Source organism: Anoplopoma fimbria, chromosome 6 (genome assembly GCF_027596085.1).
Source record: "Anoplopoma fimbria isolate UVic2021 breed Golden Eagle Sablefish chromosome 6, Afim_UVic_2022, whole genome shotgun sequence".
Classification (NCBI taxonomy): Eukaryota; Metazoa; Chordata; class Actinopteri; order Perciformes; family Anoplopomatidae; genus Anoplopoma; species Anoplopoma fimbria.
Genome location: NC_072454.1, coordinates 8023591 through 8042519, shown reverse-complemented (window position 1 = coordinate 8042519; position 18929 = coordinate 8023591). Strand labels below are relative to the sequence as shown.

Here is an 18929-nt window from a genome sequence, read left to right as displayed (position 1 = left end):
CCAGCCAGTCTGATACTCCAAACAACAACCGTAAATCAAGTCCCGTCTCAGATCAGTTTGTTCATATCCAAGCGACTCGTAAACAAGAAGTGAAGATCCGAAGTTGAGTTGTCTTGCAGACCCAGACTTTGTTGCTCTGAACCCATTGCCTGTTCAGAGCAGCAGTGCGAGAGCAGTGGTGTCTCTCAGGAACCATAAACACACAGTGAACGCTGTGTTATCTCAGAGAACTTTGATCTGGAGCTCTATAAAGAAGACCAAAATAAAAAAGTAGATTGACTGGCTGTCTGTCTCAGTTCAGTCCTCAAGTTGTGCACTGGGACCAGAAAAGCTTGGAGAGAGCAGATGAAGAACTGACGGGACATGAATTTTGACATTTTGTGACAGAAGGCGTTGAGACAAGAGGAGATCTTCAGCTGGACTGGAGTCAAACGATCTAACAGAGAGAAGAAACGGTGAACAGAGGGAACAACGGGTGAAGAACCAGCAACAAAGGCAGAGACCCACAGAGAGAAAAATAGAGGAACCCAACAGAAGAAGAAAAAAGGGGGGGTGTTGAGCTCCTGACCCTTCAAACATCAACCAGCAACTTGCATCGTCATGGACACAGACACTGACCTTAATCATACACACAGCTCCTCACAGGTCAGTTCATTACATGGGATCACAAGGCAATAGTTTGAAGTTCCTTTTCTAATAAACTAATATACTTTGATTAAATCAACAAACAATTCTAAACTCTCTGTTGATACCTTTCTTCCACATCCAAACCAACCACTGAGGTACTGATCTGTCTTTGGCAGCTGCATAAACACTGACTTTATGACCTGAGCTCAGTGTGCCTAAATCAGATTGAACATAATAATGTTGGTATGTTGGTCAAAAGAGTCCAGTTTTAGAATTATTTCCCTCAACATAGGACCAAAATCTAAAGAAAATGTATAAATATTTGACATCAACTCAAAAAATACCAATTGCTTTAATATTTCTAACCAAAATGGTATGTAAGATATCAAAGTCTTTTTTATTTATTCTATGTAAAATGCAATTGTTGACTATGAATGAATAGTAAATGATTTTTGCACAAATGCTAAAAATGTGTATTTTTATTTATCAGGCCATTTATAACTTTAAGGGTCCATAATCTATGTTATATGTTTCTGCTTTTTAGTTTGCAGACTGAATGCCAAGCTTGAGGTCATTATGTTTTTGTTTATTTATTTTTTAAAAATCCAGTTTTTCCCACAATGCAAATATGTGAGAAGGTTTTACTAACTTTCTAAGTGTCCCCTTTTGTAAAAGCATGCTCTACTAGGCCATGATAGACTATCTAAAAAGATCAGCTCTGTGATTATTTTGGTTTCATTGGAAGTATGCTTTAAAAGCATTGGAGATGTATGCTTTCCACAGGCTTTACTGTAATATTTCAGTTATCACAGCTGACAATAGCTGGTTAGAACAGCTGCATGAACTATGGCATCATTTTGAATATCTGAACAACATAAAGATAAGGACCGTTATTAGACCGTGAGGGTCTAAAACTGTATGTTCATGTCACTAGAGGTCATATCAGCTATTTTACAGGACATCTACAGTCATTACAATGTAACACAGTGTAGTGTACAGTAGATGTGATGTGAGCATGTGCTGCATTCTGATTGGTACTTTTATTTTTTGGAAACATTTGGGAATTACATAATGGTCATTTTAGTGACATTGTCAAACGGACTCTGGACCCACAAAAGGTCTCATGCAACTGTTTGCACACACAGATGCAGACGAACTCAAACCTGCTCACCTACTCTTGCATGCACACAGTGATCATTAAATAAATAAGTAATTAGAGCCGTACAATAAACTAGCTGATAAAGTGTGATGTAAGTTGCAGATACTACAGCAATCAATAATTACAATTCAAACATTGGGTTAACAGAGTTTTATCACTTGTTACTGATCTTTACTTTCTTGGTTTGAGACAACAAATGGATACATATTAAAATGCCAAATGAGTGCCTCTCTGAAACTGGTTGACCCGTCTACTCCTCTTTAACAGCATCAAGACACAGAGTTGTTCTCGTCTGAAGAAGACAGCAGTCTCTACTTCACCTACAGTGGAGGGTGCAATGAACTGGAAGTCAACAACCTGCACTATGAGGTAACTGACCGGCAGCAGCTCTGCTCTCATGCACAGTTATCTTTAGCTTGTAACATGTTTTATATGTGCATGTTGCTGTATATGTGCTAAGTGTGTAAATGTAAATGTCTGCGTGCTCCCAGGTGGACACAGCGGCTCAGATCCCGTGGTATGAGAGGTTATCCGAGTTCAAGTTGCCGTGGGAGATAAAAGGGAACAAGCAGACAGCTATCAACAAGCTCAGCCTCCAGGTCCGCAGTGGGCAAATGCTGGCAGTCATTGGCAGCTCAGGTGACACACACACACACACACACACACACACACACACACACACACACACACACACACACACACACACACACACACACACACACACACACACACACACACACACACACACACGCACACACACATGAACATTGCTTTTGAGTATTACAGTCTCTAATCAGGGTTATAAATTGAATCACTTTCTTGGAAGATGCCATTGACAACCAAAGCCTCAATTACAATGAAACATATTGCACAACAGAGAAACAATAAAAACTTTATCTTTCTTTAGACTCCAGCTGCATGAACTATAAAGAAAGAAAGAAAACATCTGCTACATTTTGAGACTAATCAATGCCTCAAACATCTTGTAGTTGGCTACATGCCTTCTGAAACTTCTCACTACATATTTTGAATAGTGATTTTAGTTTTATTGCTTTAAATAAATAATCATCTTCTCCCAGGTTGTGGTAAAACATCTTTGCTGGACATAATAACATGTCGCGATGAAGGCGGTGCAATGACATCTGGTCAGGTTCTGATAAACGGGAAGCCCAACACGCCGCAGCTGGTGAAGAAGAACATCGCTCATGTCCGCCAAGACGACCGACTTCTTCCTCACCTCACCGTCCGGGAAACTCTCGCTTTTGTTGCCAAATTGAGGCTCCCCACCCACTTCACACAGGCTCAGAGGGACCAGAGGGTAAAGATTAAACCCTATCTAAACAGGCAAATAATGTACACAACATGAGGATAGTTTGTAATACAAACACAGGCCTCATACTTGAGAGAATAACACATATAATAACACATATTGTATAGTATGTGTATTTATTGTCTGTGTCTGTGTAGTTGTATAGTATGTGTATTTATTGTCTGTGTCTGTGTAGTTGTATAGTATGTGTATTTATTGTCTGTGTAGTTGTATAGTATGTGTATTTATTGTCTGTGTAGTTGTATAGTATGTGTATTTATTGTCTGTGTCTGTGTAGTTGTATAGTATGTGTATTTATTGTCTGTCTGTGTAGTTGAGCTGCTGCAACACTTGAATTTCCCCCATGGGGATCAATAAAGGAATATAATAACATATAATCTCCATTTAGATCAGATGTGATGGCATTTTTTGTGGGTCATTTTTCCTCAAAATACAATAAAAACTGTCCTTTGTGCTGTGAAAGACAGATTTAATAAGTTACAGGTGATAAACTGTGTCCCTGCTGTTTTCTGTCACAGGTGGATGATGTCATAGCAGAGCTGCGGCTGCGACAGTGCGCTCACACCAGAGTGGGAAACGACTATGTGAGGGGCGTTTCTGGAGGAGAGAGGAGGAGAGTCAGTATAGCTGTCCAACTTCTCTGGAACCCCGGTGAGAGAAAAAAACTTCTTGAAACTATTGATGTTTCCTTTTAGCTTTGATTCATCATTTTTTTCATTCAAGTCAAACCTTCACGCCCTACAGGAACGAAAAATAATATTTGCAGTTTGGATCTGCAGACGTATTTTAATATTGCCACCTACAGGCAAAGAAAGTATTGGCTGCTAAATTGCATTTTATAAAAAAATGTTTTGTATAATGGCATACTATACTATGAATTTTTAAAGATTTATTTATTATTACACACTATGACTCTTTAAACTTTTTTTAAACTATACTATGATTTTTATTTTACATTTTATGACTAACAATACTATGACTTTTTTTTATGAATTATGCTATGAAATTGTTTATGACTTTTAATTACAAACTATACTATGACTTTTATTATGGCAAATTATTTATAACTTACTATATGCTTTTTTTTTAAATGTTTATGGCATATATTGACATTTCATAGCTGCCTTTTTCTTGGTGTGTTTGTTTTTGAGGTTTTACATTTTGCATCCTACACTGTTCCCCCTTATTATAAATAGTAAAATTAACAAACAGAATTACAATTCAGCTTGTGGCTGTAAATATGTGGCTGAGTTAGTTTTTAGAGGGTATTGTAAACAATTAATAAGTTTTTGTTGTAAAAGATGTTAACATCCACAAGCTATAGGTGTACAAGTGACATTAATTGTTAATTGTCTGTAACAATAGTCAAACATTTCATCAATATTCATAACCAAAGACAGCCTCTACTTTCAAACCCTACAGTATGTTTCAGAATGTCTCAGTATCATTTTCTGTCATCACCACAACCCTCTTACCAACAGTGGATCCATAACAACAAGATGGAAGGATGCAATTCCGACAAGGCAGTTGTGTCTTTTTATGGATTATTAAACTGCAGTTTTTACATTTCAGGTATTTTGATCCTGGACGAGCCCACGTCAGGTTTGGACAGCTTCACAGCCCACAACCTGGTGATCACTCTGTCCCGCCTGGCTCGGGGTAACCGTCTGGTCCTGCTGTCGGTCCACCAGCCTCGGTCTGACATCTTCCAGCTCTTCGACCTCGTCGTCCTGCTGTCGTCCGGTTCAGCCGTTTACTGCGGCGCTGCTCGGGACATGGTGCCTTACTTCACTTCCCTCGGATACCCCTGCCCTCGATACTGCAACCCCTCTGACTTCTATGGTTAGTGTGTGTAGAAAGCTGTCAAAACAACATAAAGAGGGGTTTATTTCCAGCACTCAACAGTTCTCATCACCACCTCACTCATTAACTTAGAGGAAATAGTGACACCAATGCACAAAAACAACATTTTATCAGATTAATTATAAATCTTGCACCCTATAAACACCCTAGGAGTCAACTGTGACCCATTCTTCTTTATAACCCCTTTTTAATGTTTTATACTTCTTTTGTTGGTATGTTTGTGTCCAGTTGATCTGATCAGTATAGACCGGCGCAGTCCAGAGCGAGAGGCCGAGTGTTTGGAGCGGTCCACGGTTCTGGCTGGACAGTTCATGGAAAAGGTCAGAGACACAGAGGATCACATGTGGAAACAAGCTGGGACCAACACAGAACCAAAACAAACTGAAAGGTAGCTGTGTGATTAAATTTGCCCTCTTTTCCCTCTGAACAACTTGCGTCCCAACAACTCATCTGTGCTTTGTGTGACCTGTTTCAGAGACGGAATTATTTGAGATTTGTATTTGAGTTTTTGCCGTGGATGCAAAACTTGGGGCATTACAAAGTTAATTTAATGAACTTCTAGATTCATGTTTCAATGTTAATAATGTATAGGAGACTGGTTCCAGTTTGCTTACACAAACACTGTTTTCCCTCCTGCAGCCCTCAGCAGATGATCAAAGTTAAAGGAGAGGAAGTCATCACTATTTCCAAGCAGAGTAACAGACTGCCCGGCCGACTTCAACAGTTTACGATTCTCATCAGGTAAGAACAACTCACAGAGAGCAGCAGTTTACAGACAGAATTATATACAGTGATCCACAAATTGACAATGTTGGGTGTGATTGCTTTTGTCTTTTTTTATAGGTTTGGTCAGTAATTTCTCGGTTACTTATTCATTTTTACTTCTCTGCTCAGTGCAAACTAGTTTTTATAAACTCCCAATTGCAGCAGGAAGTGTTCAGGTGTTATAACTGACTCAGGTTGGTGGTAAACTGTCATCTTATCAGAGCTGGTTGTTTATTAGTTATTTTGAGATTAATATCAGCAAATATCATAACAATTGGTAATCCGTTATGTCTGATCATCTTCTCCCTAAGGCGTCACATGTACAATGACTTCAGAGACCTGGTCACCTTATTCGTCCACGGTTTCGAGGCCCTTCTCATGTCCCTGCTGGTCGGTTGTCTCTACTACGGAGCAGGAGAAGAGCGTCTGTCCGTCCAGGACACGGTCGCCCTCCTCTACATGATCGGGGCTCTCACCCCATTCGCTGTGGTGCTGGACGTCATAGCTAAATGTGAGTAACTACAGCTGTCAGTCTGTAAATCAGTCGAGCAGTTCACAGTATTCAGATATCGAATTTATTCTAGCATCTTTTTTATGTACAGTGAATATGCTGACACATTAGAAACAGATTTGTCTTTGTTAGGAACATGACTGAACTTTACTGAAAAGTTCTGCACTTTTTCTGCACAGATTTTATTCAAAATATGGTTTCTACAAGTTATTTTTTGTTTCAATATTTTTATTATCATAGTATTAAGTTGCACAACACTATGGGTCAACTAATTTGCGCAATCATTCCCATTATAACAAGCATCACAACATATTGCATACAGACAAACTAAAACAAATGAAAAACTTCGCAAAAACATCACAATTTGACATAGTAAAAAAGTTTGGAAATTAAAGAAAAAAAAGGACCAGAATCCATTGTAGTTAAGTTAAGTTGTGTCTTAGCAGTTCGAGAACATAGTTATCAGAAGTGCATCAAGTCGATGGAGAAAAACTGTAACAAGACAAACCAACCAGATGTAAGATGCTGAATGTTTAGCATCTTACCTCTGTTGGCAAAGTTATTAAAAGTCTCACAGAAGTCATTATACAAATTTGTGGGAGATGAAGTTGGACAACATGTTCTTGGATCCTGAGATATCTTATAATGCAGAGATAGCAAGACTGAGTCCACTGGGCCAAGTCCAAGACAGGTCAAGGTGTAGTGACAACAAAATTATGAAAAAGAATTCAAGTGCACTTATGACTCAGTTTAATAATGTTACTAAACTTTTGAAATTTGTTGCTGTGTTGTGTATCAGCATGCAACAAACTGAGGATCAGTTACATATTTTAAGGCACCCTGTTAAAGAGGTCATAACGCTGCAACTCATCAGACTAACTCCATGTTCTCTGCAGGTCACACAGAGAGGGCCATGCTCTACCACGAGCTGGAGGACGGCATGTACTCCGTCACCTCCTACTTCTTTGCCAAGGTAAACCACAGTGATCTCCAGTAGGGGTCAGTGTTGCTCCATGCAGGAGTCCCTCTTTAAGCATATTGTACAGTACTGTAAAGTTGTGTTGGAAAGCAGCCAGGATCAAGTATCCAGAATGTGTGATTTTCTTTTCCTTAATTTCTGCATATTTGAACGTATGCATTCTCCACATTCAGGTCCTGGGGGAGTTACCGGAGCACTGCGTGTTCACCCTGGTGTACGGCCTGCCCATCTATTGGCTGGCCGGTCTTAACGAGGCTCCGGACCGTTTCCTGCTCAACTTCCTGCTGGTGTGGCTGATGGTTTACTGCAGCCGGGCCATGGCTCTGTTTGTAGCTGCTGCGCTGCCCACCCTGCAGACCTCGGCCTTCATGGGAAACTCCCTTTTCACGATCTTCTATTTGACCGGAGGGTTTGTCATCAGCCTGGAGAATATGTGGCTAGGTGAGGAGATGGATACATTGTCTTTCTCCTAACAGATGTGTGAGGGTAGAGAACAGGTGGTCAGTCCGTGATGTTCATACCTCTGCATGCTCTTGACCTTTCAGTGGCCTCGTGGCTCTCTCACGCCTCCTTCATGCGTTGGGGTTTTGAAGGCATGCTGCAGGTGCAGTTCAGAGGCAACAAGTACCCCGTCACCTTCGGAAACCTCACCTTCGACATCAACGGCATATACGTGAGTTAGAAACAAACACACGATTACAGAAGCATTACGTGTGTGTTAATCAAACAGTTTAACTCTGTCCATTTTCTGATTGTTCCTGTTTGTGCAAGAGTATGATATGCCTTTAATTAAAATCAGTGTTTTTACTCCAAGATGTAATATTGATAAACACGGTATTTAGCAATAATTGTACATAAATGAACACAACTATGAAAACCAACATTCTGCACATGGAAAAGCCTACTCCCCTCTCATCCTGTAACCCTGTGTGTTTGTCTTTGAGGTGGTGGAGGCCATGAATATGAACCAGTACCCTCTGTACTCCTGCTATCTAGTCCTGCTGGCAGTCTGTCTGGTCTTCATGGCGCTCTATTACGTGTGCCTAAGATTCATCAAACAGAAGTCCAGTCAGGACTGGTGAACACATCTGGACCTGTTTCAACTATCAGACCAAAACGCCAGCTGGAACACAGAAATGACATCAGAGTCAGGTTTTTACTGTAGGACTTTTTTTTTTTGTGCAGCAGTGGAAGGAAGTAATCTTGGTTCTAGTTCGACTGGTTCGACACTGAGCCATGCTTTCCCATGTCATTTTACTGTTCTTATAAGGATGTTTTAAAGGACTTAAGTGCTAAATTTAGGAAGAAAAGTCAAATATATGTTTAGAATTGACTATTTCACAGTAATTTCAACATCAGAAACACATGAACTGTCCTCCCCATCTTTTTAACCCTTCTTGATGTATAAAAAACAAATTCCTTAAAGTGCAGCAATTTTTTTAATCTTTAGTTGAAAGAATCTTAACATATACCCAGTGTTAACATGTGAATAATAAGGATTTGGGTAAGAAAACCTAGTTTAGGACAAGCTTATGTTGCAGTACTGTTGTCTGCTGCTGGGTGGCAGCAGAGCACTGCACTAACATCACAGTTAAAATGATAGACTTTTTTTCTCTCTCGCTCTTGTCTCCATCTTGGCAAATGATTAGAGCGCCACTTTGGCAGATATCCATCTGCAGCTTTTGCTTGTTCCATTTTCAATCTCCTTTTTTCTAAAGCTTTATCTTTTTTTTTTGTATATGTAAGGTTATTAAGCTTAACAATATGCGGCCAGTATAGGAAGCACTGAAAAAAAAGCCTAGTAGAGATTTAGTAAGTCATACGTTGAAAAAAGAAAGAGCTTGTACTTGTGTGTGTGTCCTCAGATTGAAGATTATGTAAGCTGTGTGTTTTTGTACTGTTGTAAAAGCCTGATAAATATTTTACAGACATGGTTTGAGTCCAAATTAGTAAAGTATTAAATCAAATTGCTCCACTTGAGCGTGTTTATTTTTGTCCTCATACTCTCTGCTAACCTTTGACCTGGTCATTCAGTTACATGGTGTAGTCACTTGAAGCTGTGCAGTCTCATAACAATGAATGTTATTGATAATATGATTATTTTCAGTGATTATCCTTCACATTCTGGTTTTTATTCCAACACCACACAAATCCCTTAGAAATGGTTCTTCATATGTGATCATAAAGTGAATATCAAGTGCATTTAACACGATAATGATAAGCTAGAAATATAGAGAACTGCAAAAACAAGCTGTGGTAAATGACAAAAGTTCCTGATGTTACTTCTCCTGCATCTTAATTTGTATCCCAAATAAGCTCCGCTGCCCAGGCTGACCCTCTGACGTCAACCAGCACACAATCTCCTTGGGAAACCAACCAGTGTGTTATCTAAGGCCTGCCTCAGTCGGGGTCAAGAGCAGCTTGTGTTACACGAAACAGGAATATGTTAGGCCGGGATTTAAGAACATAAAGGGTTCAAAGCCCAGCGGAAGAGAGCTGCAGATGCGGATCAGGGGACCAGAGGAGAGGAGCTGGGAGAGGGTTTAGACTGCACAAGACAGTATTTCATGAATACCAATGCTATGTTGTAAAAAAAACACACCAAAAAAGTGACATAATACAGTATACAAGGTATAGTATACATCTGAAAAACGTATTAACATATTTCTTATGTTGACTTTTCTTCCACATCGCAATGTCCAAAGGAAAAGTGGAAAAAATATTCAGATCCTTAACTGAAGAAAAACTACCAATATCAAAAATGTAAATTTAAAATCATACTTAATTAAAAGAACAAATGTATTCTTAAAAAAAATGACTGTAAGTATCAAAAGTAAAAGTACTCATTATGCACCAGAATGGCCCCTATAAGTATCATAGTACTACAAGCTTTAACATATAAACAGCATTTTAATGTTGCATATTTGGTTTTTACTAGTCTATTTCTATACTTTTGGGTAGTTTGGTCTGTACAAGGCATCATATAAAATGAAGCGTTTTGTTTTTACAATTTTTAATATGTAAAGTAATTAGTAACTTTAGCAGTTAGATAAATGTATTGAATAAATATTACAATATGTCCCTCTGACATGTAGTGAAGTGTACAGTAGCATAAAATGGAAATACTCAGGTAAAGTAAAAATACTTTATAAAGTACGGTTGTGAGTTACTTTCCACCACTGAGTTGCTTGCAAATGTGAAATTGAATGTATGTTAATGTATTGTATACTTAAAAGCGTACTATAATGATTCATAATTCATTTATTAGCGAAAATACTTCTGTACATTCAAAACATAATCATCATCGGTATTGTCAATAACGCAGCAGAGCCAGTATAACAGTACTCATCATACAACTTATATAAAAGAGAAAGGGGGAAAAAATGTGGATTTTAAAAAAAAAAACATTTAGCTTCAAACATATACAAAATCAACAGCAATAAATGCTCATATGCCATATAGTGAGGCTATAAGGTGTGTGTGTGTGTGTGTGTGTGTGTGTGTGTGTGTGTGTGTGTGTGTCTCCATCTCGCCTCTTTCCAAAGGTAAACTACAGTGGAGCCCTCCTGGGTCTGTCTAATGGTCTCCGCTCTCCAACCAGGTTGTCTCGTTTCATCTTTTAAATCCCCATTAATACACAAATTAAGGATTTGTAGCACACTCCCCAAACACACACTTTCACACTCTGCGTCTGTTCCTGACTAATTAATCAGCGTTTTGATCCAGACAAAGTGTTGAGGTGGGTGTTTCTTTGAAGGGGAGAAGGTGAGAGCTTTTTCCTGCAGATTACACCGGCTTCTAACATTGTATGTTTGTACATTATTATGCTTATGTACTAATTAATGCTGGTAAATAGCTGGGTTTATTATAGAAGGAAAGACAGAATGTGTATACTGTGATTTTATATTACATACAGTACTAGTATTTTTTATGACATAGTATACTATGACTTATTTCTGACATACCATATAATGCCTTATAACTTTTTTATAACATGCTATTTATTCAATGATTTATTTTTACTTTTGTATGACATATTATTATTCTTTATTACTTTCATAACATACCATAGTGTAGCATTTTATTATAAATTTAAATATTACACTTTTGTTGATTTCATGACATAATATACTTTTATCCTTTTTTTATATCACATTTTACGACATAGTATATTCAGATAAAAATAAAAATACTATACTTTCTTTTTACATTTGCGGACAAACTATACTACGATTTATCTTTACCTCTTATACTATGATTTTTTTTTCTGACTTTCGTGGCATACTTTTTAATGACATAATATACTATGACTTTTGTGACTTTTCCAGACATTTTTATACATATTTAAAAACTGACTTTTTTATTATTTTAATGACATACTATATTATGACATATTTATGACATACTATATTATCCTTTTTTTCAGACTTTTGCTGGCATACTAGTAAAGTATGTCAAGAAAAGTCAGAAAAAAGGCATTGCATAGCAGCTTTACTATGATTTTTTATTAGGACTTTTTTCAACATACTACACTATGACCTTTTTGAGATACTATAGTTTTACTTTTTTTTTTACATACTATAATGTGATTTCTTTCTGCCTATTATACTAGGACATATTTCAGCCTAATACATTACGACTTTTTTGCATACTATACCATGACTTTGCTTTTTAACATAGCATACTTTGAATTTTTTCGACATACTACACTATATATTTTTTAAGACTTTTTTCGACATACTATACTATGACTTTTTTTCGACTCACTATGTCTTATTATCGACATACTATACTATGACTTTTTTCAACATACTATATTATGACTTTTTATGCCCTTTTTTCGACATACTATACTATATCTTTTTTTTATGACTTTTTTCAACATACTAGAATACTTCTTTCAACATACTATACTATGAATTTTTTGCAAAATACTATGACTTTTATGACTTTTTTTGACATATTATACTATGACTTTTTACTATAGAATATACTATGATTTTATCATGACTTTTTTGACATACTAAACTATGACTTTTTTCTGACTTGTTTTAACATGCTACGCCACAACTTTCTTTGACATACTGTATGTTTGACTATAAAAGAAAAAAATGTTGACCTACTATACATTACGACTTTTTTCCGACTTTTTTCAACATACACTGACTTTTTTTTCAACATATTAAAGTGTGACTTTTTTGAAATACTATACCATGACTTTTTTGAAATACTATACCATGACTTTTTCATGACTGTATTCAACATACTAATCTATGACTATTATATGACTTGTTTTAACATACTATGCCACAACTTTCTTTGACATACTGTATGTTTGACTGTTAAAATATTTGGCATACTATATTATTTTCGACATACTAGATTATGACTTTTTTTAAACGTACTAAACTATAACTTTGTCCTGTCTTTTTGCAACATACTATACTATGACTTCTTGTTGATGACATTCTATGACTGTTTTATGACATACTATCTTATGACTTTTATGACAAACTATACTATGACTTTTTTCCTGACATACTATATCATGCATCCTCAATTGGACACCTCAGTGGAGCTGAGCCATTGTAAATATAATTAGCTCCTCTGTGCACTACACGACCTGCTGCCCTGAAAAACGGGTTCATTAAACCACAAAATATGTTTCAAACCACACAAAGACTCAGGCTCAGAATGTGACATTTATTAGCATAAATACTTCTGTACATTCTCTACATCATCATCATCAATAACATTATCAAGAGCACAGTGGACAGAGTATAATATCCAACAGTTATAACACAATACTCAATATTTCAGCTTGGACACCTTATATAAAAAAAAAAAAGGAGATAGGACGACAAAGTTGAGATTTGGAAGAAGGTCAGAGAAGAGGAGGATAAATCTTTATGCCTCAGCCGTCGTCGGGACTTTAGTTGTTCTCTCTTTCAGCTTTTCTGCATAAAACTTAAATGACTCCTGGAAAGAGAGAGAAAGAACATTTAGCATTGAAGATATACCAAACAAACAGCATTAAATACTCACCTGCCATATAGTGAAGCTAAAAGGTGTGCGTGTCTCTGTTTCTATCGCCTACTGCACAACGAGTTAATTTAAATACCAAATTACACGGAGCCTTGTTAATTACTTTTTCTAGGAAATAAGTTACATCATGACTTTTTATAACTTTAATGTCATATTATGATATGGCACTATGATATGGCATTCTATGATATACTTTATTTTAAACCACATACTATACTGTGTCTTTTTAATACTTTTATGATATACTACATGAAAACTTTTTATGAAATACTATCTTAACTTTTTTAATACATTCTATACTATGAAATTGAATGACATATTATGCTTTAAATTCTTTATTACATCCCATCACTTTTTATGACATTCAATGCTATGAGTATTTAATGAGATACAATAATGTTATGACATACTTTATTGCTTTTTTATGACGGACAACACTATGCCTTTTAAAGACCTACTTTACTATGACTACTTTTCAGATTTTTTATTACATAATATCCCCAAACATTTTTAAACATACTAAACTATAACTTTTTTTATTCCTTTCATGGTATACTTCCGTGGCTATTTTCTCACTTTTGATGACATTCTACACTCCTTGATAGATATCTGATACCACGACTTTTTTTCGACGTACTGTATTATGACTTATTTTTGAGAACTGTGCTTAACAACTATTTAGGGTTTAGGTGATGTTGAACAGAGCACAAATAATCCAGATGAAATAAAATCCATTCTAACTCAGGTTGTGGCATTATACATTTACATTATGTACCCTCATGAAAACAAGGCAGGCACTTGTACATTTATTTTGTACTGAAGAGGAAATTTGAAATAAAATTGATGAATGTGACACGTTCTCCTAAATTACTCAGACATTCCACTTATGAACACATCTGTTTGTAGATGTTTTTGCTGTTGCATCATGGTGTAGTAAACTCTTTATAGATGGATAGGGAGGAGAACAACGAGGACTGGTGTGTTTCTACCTGAGATGTGTTCAGATAGAAACTTATGAACACCATGACTGTTCACCTTTCCCTCTCCTTGCAACTCCTCTGGCTCTCTGTTTTGCTCATAAAACCCAGCAATAACTTGACTATCCTGACATCCAGTGAATAATGCAGCAGCTTCTCTGCCTTCATCCCTCTCTTTCTCCTTCTATCTTTGCGCTGCAGGTGAGTGATGGGAAGGTAAGAGGTGGGCTTTCTTTCTACACCTGCCTCAGGGGGACAGTGCATTAAAGTGCTGGGGCTGAGGGGGCTGTGTGTGTGTGTGTGTGTGTGTGTGTGTGTGTGTGTGTGTGTGTGAGTCCTGTGTGTCTGCCAAAAATAGAGTTAAATCGAGTTACAAAATGTGCAATGTGCAGAAATGCTCAAAAACACTCGGCACAAGAAACAGAGAACGGCTATTGCAGTGACACCATCTCGGTTACACAATATATATACTCTGACCCACACACACACACAAGTTACAAACACAGGAGGCTAGCTGCAGGCCTGAGCGGGCAGACCGCTCTGTCACATTACTTCTGCACTCAGACCACAGCACACACACACACACACACACACACACACACACACACACACAATGGCACGCGTTAGGTTGCCAGCCGGACAACTGCCAGCACCAGTTTAGAAACTGCGATGAGTGCTGTGTTTGTAGTTGAACACAGATCTGTTCATAATATGTTGCTCATGTCTGCATGGTTATATCAATATGGATAGGTCTGTGTGTGTGTTTGTGCGTAATGTGTGCGTAATCCACTGTGTGCCAGTTTAACGTAGGGTTGGGAGGGAAATCAGATAAATACATAATCATGACAATTTAGACATTGAATTTATTGTTATAGTGTGAAGAGTTTTATGTTATTAATAACGGCACAGATTATTGCACATTATTGGCATATAAACTGATTAAAAATCAGTTTATTAAGAAGTCATCCATACTTTTTAACTGATATTCTACTTCCCATTTTCTACTGCTGGCCACTGAGCACAAACGAAATATCTTATTAAGCGTGTTGCTCAAGGGCACAACAAAAGTAGTAATTGATTGATGAGGGGAGGAGGTTTTACTGAGACAGAGGATGTTGTATGTTGTAAAGATTGTAAAGCCTTCTGAGGGAAATTTGTGATCTATGATTTTGGGCTATACAAAATACATTTAATTAAAACTAAATTAATTAATGTAAATGGATTGTGGTAGTCTGGAGTGTCGTGCTGGCAACATTACTGTCACAATTTCCTTGTGTGACTCACTCATTGTTTCTGACGATTTGTGTTTTCTTGTGTGATTTGTGTTTTCTTGTGTGTGTGTGTGTGTGTGTGTGTGTGTGTGTGTGTGTGTGTGTGTGTGTGTGTGTGTGTGTGTGTGTGTGTGTGTGTGTCTGTCTGTGTGTAAGACTCACAGGTGGCTCAGTGAAGGGAGCGGTCTCTCCTGCATCACGGTAAAGAACAGCAAGCCGTTTGAGTGACAGCTCGTCTATGACTGCTCCCTCCTTCTGCATCTGCTCATGCAGAGCCTTGGCTGACGATAAGTCCTTATCCAGAACTGCCAGACAAGAAGAAAAAAAGTTAAGTCAGCAAATGAGACAAAAACCTAAAAAGAAATAATTCTAGCGTAAACATTTAGAAAAAATAATCATAATTAAAATAATTAAAACTATTTTACTCCAGTTATGGAGTAATGATGGGACGGAGTAGAATAGAAGAAAAAATTGAATTTAAGACATTCAGTTTCACTGCTCTGAAGGACCATAAATCTTCACTTATGAAAGTAAAGTAATTGCAAGAAACATCACAGGAATACAAAGTCAATGGGTAGAAAAAAGCTTTTCTACACTCTCTAAGATTAATTCGAAATTACTGATCTGAAATCAGTAACTTTGCGTTTACCATTTCTTTCCTCAAGTTACAACCTGAAATGGTTGAAATGATGTTCTGTTGATGTGAAACCTTATGAGTCTGTGCGGTTATGCGTATCAAAGAGACAAAAGTGGAAAGTAAGGTCACTACTAAAAAAGAAAAGAGCAAGTTAAAAAGACAAGAGAAAAGGAAAAAAAAAACAGAGGGGCCAACAGAGCATCGCTAATTGTGTCCCCTACGGCTGCCTTGACCGACCAGCTTGCTGATGCTAATTAAATAGTCATGTCTGCTCATCTCTGGTGTGACAAGGTAGGTAAGAGGGGAGACGGGAGGGTGAGAAGGTGAAGGGAAGGGGAGGGCATGAGGAGGGGATAGAGGTAAGAGAAATGATGGGAGGACAAGAAGAAAATAGACGGGAATAAAAAGGTAGAGAGGGCAAGAAAACGACGGGGAGAGGGAAAAAAATGTGGGAGGAAAAAAAAGAAAAAGTTGAGTGGTGGACTGTGTCGCGATTAGCACGCTAGGCTAGCCAGGGCAGCTAACTCATTAGAGGACATGTGTTCTTCTAACCCCTGAATGTCTGCACACACACACACACACACACACACACACACACACACACACACACTTATCCTGATGCATTGTTAATGGTTCCGGCTGCTGCACAAGACCAGGCCGTGTGTGTGTGTGTGTGTGTGTGTGTGTGTGTGTGTGTGTGTGGGGGTGTGTGTGTGTGGGGTGTGTGTCTGTGTGTGTCTCTTACCATGACATTTCATCAGGTACGGGTACAGCACCTCCTTCTCAGTGAAGTCTGGAATCAGGCTCAGCAGGGCCTTGATCTTGCCCACCTGTGCACGCAAACAATAGTTTATACACACGAAAAAACAATATCTTTGATAACTTGGACTTGGTCAGCACAACGTTATCATTACTTACAAATATCATGGAAAAAAGCACACAAATTATTCTTTAAAAAAAAAACCATCCTACAGAGATGAATCCTAAAGTGTGATTTTACCTGACCGGGACTCTGAGCCTTCTGGGACAAGAAGGACACCAGCACATCCTTCTGTTCAGCCACAGCGTTACAGCGCTACAGCAAGACAAGAGGGACAGAAGACATGTGAGACATACAAGATGAGATCATCTTCAGGACGTTAAGACTCTCCAACCTGTGCTCTTCACATATAAGTACTGTACATAAAACACACATGCATTCATATATAAGCCTGCACACCCACGCTGAGGTTAAAGGTTAATTGTGGATTTAATAACCACTTGTTTCTTAATGTATTTAAATGTCACGTCCGCAAGCATAATTACGCTCTCTTAGTCGAATTAAAGGCCGTATCCGGACATCCTCCTGGATCCATTTTCTTCTAATATGTATTTATAAATAAAAAGCACATTGTACCATTGTAAAGAAAAGTGCTTTATAAAGAAACAAATCAACCTCTCAGTGCTCTTTGGTGGACCAATTATGTTATGTTAATTGTTTTGGCATTTGTCTACAACTAATTTTTGTTACTCATTAACCTACACACCAAACGATATGTCTGTAATTTGTAAAGGTAATTTCGTCCAATATATCAGCATAAGGAGACTATTAACAGCTGAAAGTGTTGCAGAATTATCTCTTTGCATTAATCATATAAATAAACAAAAATATAGTAAAATACAAGTAAAAAGTAATTTTGGTGCACTACACCTTAATAATAATAATATATATATTATATTTGGAAATGATAAGGAAAATCAGAAAGACTTCTGGACGTTTGACCTGTGCATGACTCCTTATAATGAAGACATGTCACGCAGGCATACATACAATATACGGGGTGTGTGTGTGTGTGTGTGTGTGTGTGTGTGTGTGTGTGTGTGTGTGTGTGTGTGTGTGTGTGTGTGTGTGTGTGTGTGTGGGTCTGCAGGAGGTGCATTAACGTTGCTGTGCTCAGACTGAGTGGGTTTATTCTCCTGGCTGAGCAGCAATGAGGTCCGATTACTAGCCAGTCGTAAACTAACGCGTTTCACTCCTTCTGCACCTCGTACAGAATTTAAAGGCGAGTGGCCTGTAAGGCTTTTAACAGGATGACACCCACACACACACACACACACACACACACACAAGAACACGGGGCAAGCTGCCTTCTTTCGGAGTCACCAAGCGGCAGAATGGCTTGAGTACAATCAGGCAATTAGACCAACACTGCGCTACTTCACTCAACTTCTCTTCGTGCTCTCACTCACTCTCTCTTCTGTTATTTTTCCCCCTCGCTACACCAACCTCTCACAGCCGACTGGGCCCCTCCCGTCTTTCCTTGCTCCTCACACATACTGCCTAAAAGCTCTGGATACCCAGGGAAAACCTCCTTTTTTCATCAATGACCCCCCCCGTCCCAACACACACAAGCAGTTGTAGAGGAGTTGGTAAAGCTCCTGCCTCACTGCTTCTCTCTGTCACGGTTTCACTTCTTAATGACGAACTCCATCCCTCTCTCTCGCTCTCTCTCTCTCTCTCTCCCTCCCTCTCTCTCGCTCCCCGACGACCTCACCTCCTTCTCTCCTGATAGCCTTGTCATCATTATTGTCTGCTCGCCTACTTAAAAGCTTTTCAGAGTTTTTGGTCCTGCTTCACTTATGATGGGATGGAGGAGTCGGGGCGGCTACACTCCAGTGACCCTGATAGAGCGGCTTCGAGAAGGGGCCGACGATGAAGAAACGAAAAGTAACACTAAGTCCAAACTTACAAACTTAGCACAAGACAAATGCTTTAGAGTAGTCTT

The 18929-nt window shown here is 38.2% G+C and overlaps 2 protein-coding genes across 2 annotated transcripts in view; one reads left to right on the top strand and one right to left on the bottom strand.

The window, feature by feature from the left end:
• Positions 1-31: 31 nt before the first annotated feature.
• Positions 32-9209, top strand: abcg8 (ATP-binding cassette, sub-family G (WHITE), member 8). The gene is made up of 13 exons (XM_054599773.1): positions 32-645; positions 2054-2155; positions 2278-2425; positions 2866-3104; positions 3635-3767; positions 4689-4958; positions 5208-5367; positions 5619-5720; positions 6056-6255; positions 7152-7228; positions 7408-7675; positions 7780-7907; positions 8179-9209. The coding sequence occupies exons 1-13, from the start codon at positions 601-603 to the stop codon at positions 8314-8316; spliced, it is 2010 nt and encodes a 669-aa protein (XP_054455748.1). The 5' UTR covers positions 32-600; the 3' UTR covers positions 8317-9209.
• A 3717-nt stretch (positions 9210-12926) lies between these two features.
• Positions 12927-18929, bottom strand: part of lrpprc (leucine-rich pentatricopeptide repeat containing) — a 56022-nt gene continuing 50019 nt past the window's right edge. Inside the window, exons 35-38 of the mRNA XM_054599957.1 lie at positions 17165-17239; positions 16910-16994; positions 15690-15832; positions 12927-13213 (exon numbers count right to left, since the gene is read on the bottom strand). Of these exons, the coding sequence (XP_054455932.1) occupies positions 13142-13213; positions 15690-15832; positions 16910-16994; positions 17165-17239 (375 nt within the window). The 3' untranslated portion in view covers positions 12927-13141. The remainder of the gene's footprint in view (positions 13214-15689; positions 15833-16909; positions 16995-17164; positions 17240-18929) is intronic.

Coding starts and splice junctions, on each gene's coding strand:
- abcg8 (XM_054599773.1), top strand. CDS start 601: ATGGACACAGACACTGACCTTAATCATACACACAGCTCCTCACAG. Junction 7,676..7,779: donor CCTGGAGAATATGTGGCTAG/GTGAGGAGATGG, acceptor TTGACCTTTCAG/TGGCCTCGTGGCTCTCTCAC. Junction 7,908..8,178: donor TCGACATCAACGGCATATAC/GTGAGTTAGAAA, acceptor TTTGTCTTTGAG/GTGGTGGAGGCCATGAATAT.